The following is a 13,318-nucleotide window of genomic DNA, read 5'->3' on the forward strand; positions in this document are numbered from 1 at the left end:
TTTCTCTGCCTTTAGAACCTTTTAAGGAGTCTTCACTGACAATTACAAGATACCCATCTAAAAGAGAAGCAGGCTAGGTAGCTAGCTCTTGTGCCAAGTGCTCGTCTCAGTTAACTAGGTGCAACATGCAGACTCAGCCATTCATCCTTCCAATGTCAATAAATGGATTACTCTTGCATTGGTATTTACACCCATTATTACAGCATTTAGAATTGGGCACCACCAGGCATGACACGCCATATAAACATAGGACAATAATTAGGTTTGAAAGGAGGATGTGCCAGACAGCCAGGGCGGTATAATCAATGTCTAGAGCAGGTTCCACGGTGGCCTCACCTGCAGCTCATAGATGCGGCTTGCACGGTCCTGTTTGATCTTCATCAGCATCCCTTCCTTCAGCTCATCCAGGAGGCCATAGAGCATCTGGAACTCACCTTCTAAGTCTTCTTGTACCTTTTTTGAATTACCCTGTAGGGCGAGAAGGGGAGAAGAGCCAGCGAAGTTGTGAAGAAAGCAAAGAGTCAGGGTATCAATGCTAAAGAGTAATCTCTCCATTAAAGCTCAACTAACTTTAGTTATTCGAAACAATTAAACCGTATGAATACCCAATAGAAAAGTTAAGCAACGCAACCTAGATCTGGAGGCCAGCATCCACCTCATCAGCTTGCCGCAGCATCATACGAGGAAGCAATGCAAATGCGTGTATTTATTTATTCGCATTTGTAGATCACGCAACAGCCCAGAGGCACCGTGGCGCTTGTTACAGAATGTTTCTTAGTTGCAGAAGTAATACATTTACAGTTTTGGTACAGACAAGAAAAATATACAGTGCATTCAAGGATTAGTTAAAGAGAGGTTTTCAGTTTTTTTTTCTTTTTTTCTTTTCGGAAGGCAGGGAAGGAGTGCTCTGCTCTGAGAGCTGTAGGGAGCGAGTACCAGAGCTTGGCGGCTATGTAGGGGAAGCCAATCCCGCCTGCTTTGGATCTATTGATGTGGGGGGTGTACAATTGGTTGGAGTAGCAGGTTCTCGTGGGACGTGTGGATGTGGATTTTGCGATGGTCTCTGATGGGTATGACAGAGCTGTGAGGGTGAGGCATTTGTGTGCGAGGGTGAGGATTTTGAATGTAATGCGTTCTTTAACAGGGAGCCAATGCGCTGCCTGCCTAGCGTGAGAAATGAGGTCCCTTTTAGGAATACTTAATGCTGCTTGTAAGGCGTTGTTCTGCGTGATTTGGAGTCTGTTTAGATATTTTGCAGACGTTCCTGCTAGGAGGGCGTTGCAGTAGTCTAATGCAGCACCAATAGTTGCTCTGGCTATTGATAGATAGTTGGACTTGGATAGGTAAGGTTTAATTGCGTTGATGAGTTTGGTGGTGGGGGCCGACACCAAGGCAATGGCGCTAACATGCCTTGTCCTGGCAGGTGTAAGTTCGAGATCGCACCCAAATTCCACAGTGATATGAAATGCTCTTGGACCAATCACCTTTGGGATCAAGTAGTTCCCAAGTGACCTCTAGAGTATTAGAGGTTCTTTGATGCATAAAGAATCCCGAAAGGAACAAAGAGCTTACTTTCAATCATGTGCACACAAACTCCCCGTCGTCTTTCTTTCTCCTCTTCCACTACAGTGCTTTGAAGCAGCTTGAAGGCAGCATTAGGCACCACAACATTACATAGATACACTGTCAAATCAAGGCCCAGGAGAAGCTCAATGAACGGTTGAGGTCAAGGAGCGGCTGCACACGTAAAATGTAGAATGCTACCATCCAAACTCAGTCCAGCCAATGAGGCACTGGCTATTCTGTTGGGGTAAAGCCATCACACCCAATGATGTTTCAGTCACAGTGCCACTGGTCATCCACTGAAGGGCTCTAAGTAACTCACTGTGCATTCAAGAGGAAATCACTTTCTACTCCGCTAACAATTCACTTATCTCCAACCTAAATCCGACTTATTTCTGCTTCAATCTAGGTGTCATTTCCCTACAGGAAGCCCCGTTTCCAGAGAGGAGTGCTCTATCGCACAGGTAACCTGCCTTTCTAGAGCTCTACTGTTCAATCTATTCATCTACACGGGCTCTCGCCAGATGCTTCCTTCGACACCTCTTAACTAAATCGCGGATGAGTTTACATTAAAGAAAGAAGGTGAAAAACAACCCACTCAGCTTATGGGGTGATCTTTAGAAAGTCTGGGGAAGTTCTCTTTATTTTTATTTTGGTCCAAAGCAGGAATCTGAAATTTATTTTAAAAACTGTGAGGATCACAGTCAATTGAAACCTGGGGGAAAGCGTTTTGCTACTAATAATTAGGACAGCAACTTTTCTCACAGTGGTTTTTGCTTTACGCATAAACATAGGTTACTCATAAGGATGCCAGTGGAGAAGAGGGAAAAAATGGCTCTGTCGAAAATGTGAAACTTATTATGGAGTATGTTTATTTAGTCTCATAGTAAGCACCAAATATAAAGACAAAAGGAAGGCAGAGTTGATCCAACCTCAATCATACAAAGGGAAACTATGAAATGCTTATAAAGCTCTACTGTACATGTAGGAACACTTCAAGGCACTTCCAGGTTCTTTCTGAAGGGAAGGTCACCGATTTAAGAAGCTACTTAGCTAGTTCCGTTCCCTAGCCAGGGGCTTTGCTTGGGAAGTGTCCGCCTCCTCTCCTACTGCAATGTGGGACTGCTTGGCTGAGTAATTTTGTAAATTGCAGCTAAAGTTTTATTTGGGTCTTTCAGTAAGTGCATTGGTGGTTAAGGCAAATGGCAATGAGACAGACTCTGACATTGACAGGAAGCTCGTGCCCACTAGAGCCCTAATCCGGCCATGAAGCAATTTTTGGAGTAACGCTAACGGCACGCTAAAAGAACAACTGTAGGAGTGCAATCTCAGATGGCTTTTGTCCATCTGAGGCAGATGGGCTCTCGGTTGAAACCCTCGATACCACTGCAACTGGGGAGATAAATAAAGCTGGGAACAGGTGAGCAGACATTTCCTCGCTGCTTCTACCATGGGGTTTCTTCCTCTCACAATGCAATGCACAAAACTTCACTGTGGTGGGATTCATATTGTGAGGAAAGCTACACGCCATTAGGCTCGAGTGATGCCCTATTCATTACCTGCTCAAAAACTGCTCCGGAAAGATGAAACCTTTTCAATTGAAGTAAAGCGGATCCAGCTCGCGATGATGGGGAGTTGAGGATTTATTGAATACATTGTGAGCTCCTATATTCATTACAAACTACCATTTTTATTAATTATGCTGCCCACCAGTCTTGAACTGACCAGAGTAGGTGTGCCCTGAAAAACATAAGGGGACATTTGCTTTGTGTATTTTTGGCAAACTGCATTAAAAAGGCTCACTGGCACTGCACATCAGTTTAGCAAGTAGGCTACAATATTTCGACGCTACACCTCATGCTACCCTTCGGCTTCATCAAGGCACATGGTGAACGGGAGAGAAAGGGAAGTAGGGAACAAGTAGGGAAAAATGGGGGGCATGAGGTGAGAGGGAAAGAGGCGGGCTGATACTAGTTTAGGTGTTGTTTTGTGCACACTAAAGTGACTTGTGGCTAAGTGTTGCCCTCAGGAGGAAACCAAGAGCAAAGGGGGGGGGGAGGAGGATGGAAGAGAGATCTATGGGTAGCAAAAAAGGTCATCAGGAGGAAGAGGTGACATATGGGGGAGGGGATAAAGTAAAAAAAACTTGAAATTAATAGCTAGAAAATGTGTTGAATGGGTCTTGCCCAAGGAGAAAGAAGTGACTGTTCCCCTTACGCTCCTTCACTCACCCTCCTTCTACTCCCCATGCCCGCGCCACAGACTCTATGCCTCGAAGGCAAGAGCTGCTGTTCTCAGGCTCCGATTCGAACAGAGACAATACACACAGTGGAAGGGAAGGATCAGACACCGACAGCCATCTGCCCTGATTTTCTTAAAGGCTGGGACTTCTGACACCTAGGAGATTATGGAGTCTGGAATTTAGCGTTGCCCATACACGAGAATGCAGAAAGCAAGCTGGCCATTTTCTCTGGGCCGACTCGGTCCTGCCCAGGTGCTGTGGTATAATGGGCAGCAAATGTGCCAGGACTTCGCCTGGCAGAGCAAGAACATGGTTTGCCAGGCATCTGTCAGGTGATCAGAGTCAGAACTACTGCTAAAATATATCTTCCCAAGAAGCAGACAGTCAATCCCAGGGGGCAAAGTAAGAAGGCAACCCCTGTGGTAGCAGGGTTAGCAGGGGAAGGGAAGCAGTAGAACAGCAGGTTTGCTGACTGGAGGGACAGGAGTGAGAGGACCCAACTTTAGAAGACTTGTGTTTCTCAGACACTCAGACCCACACATACAAACCTTCCTGAAATTATTTTTCTTATATCCCCCCCCCCAATCAAACGCATCTCTTCAATGGCACACCTTCACTTTTTGTAGACAGTCAGTTTATTTCTGCCTAGTAATGGAGGTACATTGACTGATGGAAACAGTACCCGCCCCCCCAACCCCCTACACTCACAAAAAAGTGTATGCGAGCCAAACAATGTCAGTGTTTCGGGGCCGGAGAAGGCAAACGGAATGCAGAACTCAGCTGGTGGCATCAAGTCCAATGCAGAAGAGCATCCCATTGCCACGACAGACAGCTTAAGAGATGGTCAGAGGATCCTACAGCAAAGCCGCGAGAAACCAGCGTGAGGAAGCACTGATTCTAAGGATTGAAAGAGGAGTGAAAGCATATGCAACGTAATGGCCTCAGAGAGAAAATACTGGGGACTATGTGGGATTTTGTTGGGGCCTGAGTGACTATTGAGGGTCAGATGGAATCAAATTTGATGTTTTACATAACAGAACCAAATACTACAGTCTCTTACATGCCACTAGCCCCCAAATCCTAGGAGTCTACTGTGGTCACTTCCTTATACAACATGTGAGATGAATGGGGATCATTAGTAAGGCAGCCCATAACGCAGATTATTTGGAACACTGATCGATATTTCACACTGATAAAATTAGTACATCCTTAAGTGGACCTAAAATTAAAACGGAGTTTATGATAAAGAGAAAATCTGTAAAAACGCAAGAGTGTGTTTTGGATTTATAAAATGCAATACACCAGCACGCAGTACTTGAATTATGAATTTAAATTGGAAGGTTTTCTATGAGAGACGAACATTACAAAATGGCTACCACATTTACGGCATTTGTGTGACGAAAGTATAAGCAGAGATGCAGCAGTGTGTATAGAGAACAAAATTACTCATGTGCCAGCGATTTGAGGCACAACATCATGGAACACTGTAGAGATAACAGAATTGCTGTTGCGCTTAGTAAGTGAAAGAAAGTTCTAGATTTGCAGTTCAAAATTTTATTTTCATAGTAACAAACAAGAACAAAATGAACAGTATTCCAAGAAATTCGCATATAACAACCAAGTGAAAGCAAAGTAACCACCACATCACAACCAATCCAAAACATCATATAAATATTAAAAAAGAGAACAAGAAGGAAGAAAGGAAAAAAGAAAAGGAAAAAGACAAGGAAGAAAAGAAAAAGAAAAGAAAAAGAGCATAAATGTAGGAGAAAGGGACCAAGAATGACAATTGCAAAATACTATACATCAAACAAAAGGCATTACAAAAGAAAGTTCTAGATTTGGAGCGAACGTGTGAACTAAATATGTGTTTCTACATGCTATAAAACTGTATAGCTTCAGGAAGGGCCAATTTATTGACAAACCATGATCTGTTTACAAGGACGGTGGCTCCAACAATGAATTCAAACAGATTACAATGAAGGGTGTTTAAAATAATCCAAACTACAGTGAGGATAAAGAAATTCTATTGCGCACAATTCTTCTTTGAAAATCACTGAAGTAATCACCAGCTTAAACTGGGTGCACGGCAAGATACGTGTAAATAAGCCCCAGCCAGGCCCACTTGCATTCGCTCTGCTATTTCAGAATGCATCGTGGCCACTCTGCAGCAGCAACGGTTACCAAGTAACAAGATTAGATTGTTCTGCTGAGGCTACATCCTGTATGGAGGCCATAGGGCTTCATCCTATGAGAGTACTGGCAAGAAGACTATGAAGTAGAGCTCGTTCAACAGACGTGTGTGCCCAGTGTACTTTAAGATAGACTGCAGCCGATGCACTAATCTACTAAGAAGGGACACGTAAGGCGTGCACACAAGTGCAGAAAAGTATTAGTACCACACTCTAAGGGGGACAGGTTTTGAGTATATCTCTTGCCTTGAGCAAGAACAAGAGAGATAGAAGGGGGACCAGGATTAGTTGTTTTGGGCGTTTATATAGCCCTTATGGTGCTATAGAACCTCTACAATGATTGAGAGAACTTAAAAGGTGGTAGGGAACTAGAAGGAGGGACACGAGAGGCAAATTAAACTGGAGAGAAGAGGAAGAGACAAAGACCGATTAATCATTCTGATAGTGCTGGAGTAAGGAGTATCTTCCGCTAGTAACAGGCGCTGTGGCCACAAGCGTTTTGTTGTTTGCTAGCTTATGGCGACTAACATGATTGAGGGATCGGTTCTTGGTGTTTGCTCCCCCATGCCTCTTGCGGTTGTTGTTTGGGAGTAGAGACAACAGACGGGAGAGGGGGAGAAACATATGGCACTTGTTAGGTTGTTTACGCACACAATACAAGACCTACTCTTCTCTGGGGGTGGACCTAAGGAGGAGACCATACAATACAGATGAGGTGACATCAGAGTCTGGCATAAGAGAACCGAAAGCCCAAGGCGGGTGAGAGACCAGAGACTTCAAGGGGGGGGGGGGAAGAGAAACCCAGCCGCAAGGCGGCGAAAGAGACATGTATTGGACTGACTTGAACAATACAGGAGAGAGAAACGCTAGCAAAATCAATCAACCTGCTGGCACGCCCTTTACACCAGGGCAAGAAAGAAGCATCTATTGAAAAACACATACAACGATGGGGGTAAGAAGCAAACCACGGGTCACTTGCTTAGGGCCGAAACCCAAGTGTATTTTTATTGAGTGTATAGGATTCTTTAAATGGTAGGGACAGAACTCTGGGGGCGTATGATTCCAGACGCAGGCCTTTCTTACTTTAACAGACATCCCAACAAGCACACCTTTACCTTTTCTTTTATAATACGGCCAAGCAACTTAGCGATGGGGACAGTAGAGGTTTCTGATGATGGGGGCCCTTACTCGGGCAAAAACAGGTCAGGGTCTGCCATTGGACGTAGCATTTATCGACTATAGTCTAGCTTTTGACAGCATAAAAAGGTCCCAATCTTGAGAATTGGGGCATTAAGAAAGGATTATTAAATATGTTGTGAAAGCTTCATACGGATACAGTCGCAAGGGTCAGCTAGATGGACTGGGACATTTTACCAATTGGGTAAAAACTAATAGGGGCCTAAAAGGGGTGTGTGCTGACCCCTTGGCTTTTTAACCTTTATTTGGCTAACGTGTATGAGGATATGGCCAAGATGCGCAACTTTCTCCAGAAATGGAGCGGTTCTCATATACCCCTGCTTCTTTTCACAGATGACATAATTGCCATGGATCATACTCAGGTTGGTCTGTAAAGAAGGATGAAATCTCTAATGAGTTATTCCAGTGTGAACAACCCAAGTACTATGAGAAAACGTGTGTAATTTATTTCGGAGTGAAGCAGCATCTACCATTGGCTGCATTGCATCTGGGTCATTTTGTGATAGATCTCGTCTCAACATACATATACGTAATTGGGTCCTTGACTTCTAGCAAAAGATCCGACGAGGAGCTTCTGATTGGTATTGAATTAAAAGCCCTCAGTAAATTAGGATCCATTATGAATTACATTAGCTCATGTGATGGTTACAGTCTTGTGGGACTGATTACAGTTTATAGGTAAAGCATTGTACCCACCCACTATTTTATATGGTCTTGAGATGTACCCGGGACTTTGCAATAAGTGGCTTAATCGGATAGATGGTAGGACACTGCGTTGAATGTTGAGGATGCCCAAGTGTGTATCTGTATCTATGCGGGAGATGAGAATGGCTTCGTTGTATGCTATACTTAACTTCAGAAGATTTACTTTGTGGTTAAAAATTGTTAAACAACCTGAAATACTGATAGTTGAACTACTGGCACTTGAGTTGAACGTGGTCTCTAACAAAGTTCTTAAGGCCTATAGATACTTTTGTTTAGCTTTCCTAGTGGAAATTGAATGGACTATAAATTGGCCATTAGGACTTTATAAACGTATTGCTCAACTTGGCAATAATGTACTTAATTGTGACTTTTGCACCAACTTGGTCATAGCGAAAAGCTACCGTTCAATCGAAGAAAATTGAGAACTTCCGTATATTCTGGGCAAACCCCATCCATGCATACTGAAATTGCCCGATCCTAGAATCTGGTGACTACTTATGCTGTCAAGATTCAATCAGCTCCCATGCTTAGCGACCATTGGGGACCGAATGGATATCCCTAGGGAAGGGAGAACTAGTCACTTAGGTCTATCCAAATTTGAGCTGCAAACACCTAGGCTTATCCTCACTCAGTGGGCCTCATTACAACCCTGCCGGTCCGGTAACAACGGTGCCAGTAGGCTTACCGGCACCATCGTTACCGCACCGGCAGAGTACAGGTTTGCGGGCCGGATGCCCTCCTGTCTGCCAGGTCTGACCTGGCGGACTGAACAGCACCCGCTCTTAGACTGTAACTGTAGCACCGGCACCATTATAAATACCAATGGGACTCCAATGGGGATGGGGAGTTCCTTTTCCTGGCGCCTGGCTTCAGGGACCATCGGGGCTGTAATGCCCTGGTGATTCCCCATTGCCAGACGCTGGGAAAAAAGGATAACTCCGGCAGCAGCCTGCCATTTTTACTGGCATGGCTACCGCTGGAGTTATAACGAGGCCCACCGCTGGAGTTATAACGAGGCCCAATGTACGTTTCCTGTGGATAAGGGTAGAAGTGGAGGCTTTGTGTTTGAACAAAACACTGTGAAGACGATTTATTTCTGGGGGAGATGCATGCTGGTTAATCTTCCAGCTTCAACGATTGTAATTATGACACTTTGGGACATTGCTTGCCTGCTACTAACAGCTACCCCTAGAGAGTCCTCCACACCTGTATAGATTGGGATAATTTGTTATATATCGTTCATATTTGCAGGTTGCATTTTATAAATCCTAATGAAATCCGTGGGGAGGGGGGTAAATTGATAATTGAGAGAAAAGAAAGTACAATTTTCATGTGAAGGTATAATAGGGACAGGCGGAAGTATGGAAAGTACTGTTTACTGTTTGGAGACTCTGCTCCCTTGCTGACACGTTTGGACTACCAGGATATTTGGACTGGGTATTGCGACGGCGCGGATCCAGGAGGAGCGCTTTTACTGCTACACATCCGTGCTACTGCCGGTTTAAAGTAAATAGCATTTCATGTTTATGGACACAGTAGGAGGCGGGGACTTTTGATACTATCAAGAAGGTATGTGTTAGTGAACGCTGCTAAAAGAGAGTATGGGGTTTTAAGGTAATGTGGCTGAATCCCTTTTCTATTTCTATGTCCCCTGTCTAGTTACTCCATTTGTTGGAATAGACTGCGCCCATCAAGAGCCTCCAGCCCTCTATATTTACCCAGCGGCCAGCGCACCTTGCGCGCGCACTGCGGAAGCACAGAAAGTACGGTTTACTGTTCACTGTGAGCGGCACAAGGTGCGAGGCTGCTGGTCAATCGTAATTGTAGGTACATTGGTGGAAAGTGCTTGTGATTCCAGCACTGTGGTGAAGTAGAGTGGAAACCACCCCCTCCCCCGCCCCAACTAGTACGATAAAAGCTAGCTGGTGAGAAGCCCTTAAATCTGAGATCCCCATTTCCTCGAAGTGAAAACAAGCGATCATGATCCTCCGGGCGCAGAAAACAGGATTACCTGTTAAAAGCCCTGTACGTAAGAAGAAAGATCTGTTAGCACCTAAGAACAGGACTATTTCCCTTACTTGCTGTACCCCTAGACGCGGTTTGGCTGGCAATGGAACTTTGGGGAATGCCGACATTCGACAATTCTGTAATGGCTCCCTATCAGCCTTTAGAGCTAAAACAGCAACGTTGGGTGCTGAGACAACAAAAAAGACCAAGACTAACAAGATCTATACAGAAGCCTGTAAAGGAAGTGATATAGAGCCTACTGAGGGGGAGGAATGTGTTCATCGAAAAGCTGTAGGGGGTGAGCTCCCCCATTCGGAACAGTCCTTAACTAACACCGCTATTTTGAAATCCTTGCCTAATACATGCCCGATGTCTAACATGCCTGAATCGAACCAGCAAGTGACCAACGATACTGTGGTTATTGATATGGAACCTAATGATTCGGTATTCTCTAATAGTTTGATGTCAGAAATCTCTCAAGCTCCCCTATGATGTTCTCCGAGAGAGGGCAAAGTAATGAAGAATCTTTGGCCGGAAATGTTTCTCCATCCCCAATTAATGTACTAATGTCTAATCATAGTAAAAATACATCTTTTTTCTTCCATCAATTGGATAATAATATGTTGAATATAACTCTCCAATGAATGAATGTAACAATGCAAGCTTTTCTCAAAATGTTGAAAGTATCTGAGCGCAAATTATTTGCGCAGGATGAACATTTGGAAAAAAATACTACTATGGCAAACTCAGAGTGAGGGTTATGCAAGAGATAATAAAGTCAATGATAGAAAGAGCCAGGGAGGCGAGCCTTCGGTAGCGACGCAAACAGAAAGCCCAGAGGAGCCTCTTCATCCTTGTAAAAAAAGTAACCCCGAAAAAGCAAGAGAAGACAATGATCCCATGCTCCCGTGTATCCCAGAGATTATATTTGATAAGACTCTGATGCCATCGGGGCAGTTAGAAGGGAACACTGGATTGTTTGAACAAAGTGGTACTAAACAAAATGAAAAAAGAATACAAACTAATTCTCGGGTGTTAGGACCCTCTGAGGTAAAGGAAAAAAAGAAAAAGAAAGAAATGACGAAAAAACTCACTAAAAATCAACAGGCCCCCAAAAGTGCAGAAAAAGCATCAGTGAAACACTTCTTTAAAACTATTTCTCTACCTAAGCGAAGTACTCTAATAGCCTCCCAAGCGATCAAAGAAAAATATCAGCAATTAGCAGAGTCTAAAAAGAATGACACACTTAAGTTTGTGCCAGTTCAGGCTATGGAATACCCCCCATTAGACGAGTTGATGGAAGTGCTAAATGTAGAGAACGTTGAGGAGATGAATGTTCAGACCCAGGACCTCCTGAAATCTCAAGAAAGACCTAGACGAGTGCCACAGAAAAAGGTGGGGAGTGATGCACAATTGATGCCTCAAAGGATTGAAATCAGGAAAGCAGTTGATGCATACATGAAGGAGGTTCGTAATCCTTTTGTTGCACCTCCCCCCGCCCTTGATACAGGTGGAAACGCTACTGGACATCTGCAGTTACATCGTAATGCTGTTAATAAGGAAAAGGAGGGTGATAAACTTGAGCGTAAAAAGTGTGGCGAAGGCGTGTGTGTTGAGAGAAGAACTCCTGTTAAGGAAGGTGAAAAGCAGTTGATAAGAACTTTACCTGACACTGCTCAGGGTGATCTGAGAATATTAGAAAGTAAATACCTAAGTGATTGAGAGGGGTACCAGAAGGATATAACTAATACCATTATTAATTTAACAGAAAATGCTGTTGGAAAAGTGGTGGCGAACAAGACGCAGATAAACCAGTTGTCCCCCAATAACAGATTGTGGAATGGAGATGGGAGAAATGTAACGAAAATCCATAGGAAACCTCCTGCACTCTATTCTCTGGTGTTAGCATGTAGACCCACACCGTCCACACTATATGACTTGAATAGGAGAGCCGTGATGGCTAGCTTTTCGGAAATCCCACAATTGGAGGATATTGTCTCCTCGGATTTAGCCTTGGTTGAATTTATGAGAAAGGGATGCCGAAACTTGGTAAGACTCTAGATCAAATCCAGGGTAGTACAAAACTTAATATGGCTAAATAAAGAGGAGTTGTCTAAATTAGGGTTTGCCCTAAGCATTGAGACAGCAGGAATATCTGATCAACAGCAGAAAAGAGAGGGTGTGAGGGCTCAGGCGCCACTTCTTGGGCATACTAACACTATGAAGAAAAGTAATCTAAATAATGTTACGTGTGTGTGTTGCAGCCAACATAACCAAAAGTAACTAGGAAAAGAAGATCGAATATCCCTCTTGAGCTGGAATACGAGAGGGTTCAAACACCTTATTAATAATGACCAAACCCAGTTAAATAAATGGAACATAGTACTTTTACAGGCGACGTGGCTCTCAGAAACTCGACTTTGGGAGAACCACGAAATTCATATAAACGCTGCACTTAAACCGAGTAGCGGGTGCCCAAATTCCGGTCTGCTAACTGCCGTAAAAATGGGGAGAGGGATGACCTCACAATTCTGGGCTGCCCCGAATAAGTACATGTTACTGATAAAAGTAATGTTTGAGAAGGAGGGGGTTGTGATATTAAATGTATACTGGAACCCGATTGCCATGTCAGAAGACAAGTTCTTCCAAGATTTAAATTACTTATTAGACCTTGTCACAGAAGATCTAAAGATTAACGCGCGGATTCTGGCGGGTGACCTAAATTTGAGGCGTTTGGAAAATTCGGAAATCAGGAATAAGGCTAGATAATTGAGATGGAATTCCCTAATTAATTAAAGCAAGGGGGTTGTTCATGCTTAATGGAGCTTTACCCCAGATATTCCAACAGTCGAGACATGGCATAAGGGTGATAGTAAGTTGATTATCGACTATATATATGAAAACAGAGTGCTATGGCCGGTGGTGACAAAGTTCTCTGTACTAAAATCAAATGTGCTGACAACTAAATGGTGGATGAAGAGTCCTCCTGAATCCAAAAAATTAGTCTCTAAACTAGGTCGTAGCGTGGTGAATACAGGAGGGAACCGCCTCTGATGATCAGAGCCTGAACTAGCACAATTGTACATTATGTTGGGTCTCATGTATGGGAATCTGGACACCCAGTCTGGTAAGCTGAAACATGTGTATCCCGAATTAATACATGTCATTCAACAACAAAGTGATAAAGTAACAGCAAAAGCTAATCGTGTTCATCGCCACCTTTTTGATCCAGCGATTAAGGATCAGAAAATTCAACTTATTGCTGACCTGAGACAAACAAAAAATAAGCCCAATCCCTTGCGACAACAACTAGCAAGCACTCTTAGAATGCGTTATAGGAACTGGCTGAAGACCCATCAATCTATTATGTTTCATGAGGATGGCTCGAATATGCTAAACATTCTGGCCAGTA

At 43.7% G+C, this 13,318-nt stretch overlaps 1 protein-coding gene across 4 annotated transcripts in view; it reads right to left on the reverse strand.

Annotated features, from left to right (window-relative positions):
- Positions 1-13,318, reverse strand: part of FSD1 (fibronectin type III and SPRY domain containing 1) — an 85,264-nt gene that overhangs the window by 24,341 nt on the left and 47,605 nt on the right. For 3 of the 4 annotated variants that reach the window (XM_069649379.1, XM_069649381.1, XM_069649380.1), the window contains exon 3: positions 337-468. In XM_069649379.1, the coding sequence (XP_069505480.1) occupies positions 337-468 (132 nt within the window). Of the gene's footprint in view, positions 1-336; positions 469-3,122; positions 3,304-13,318 lie in introns of all 4 variants that reach the window. The other variant, XM_069649382.1, reaches the window with a different exon arrangement.

Source organism: Ambystoma mexicanum, chromosome 1p, assembly GCF_040938575.1.
Source record: "Ambystoma mexicanum isolate Mex_15411 chromosome 1p, UKY_AmexF1_1, whole genome shotgun sequence".
In the NCBI taxonomy this organism is placed as follows: domain Eukaryota; kingdom Metazoa; phylum Chordata; class Amphibia; order Caudata; family Ambystomatidae; genus Ambystoma; species Ambystoma mexicanum.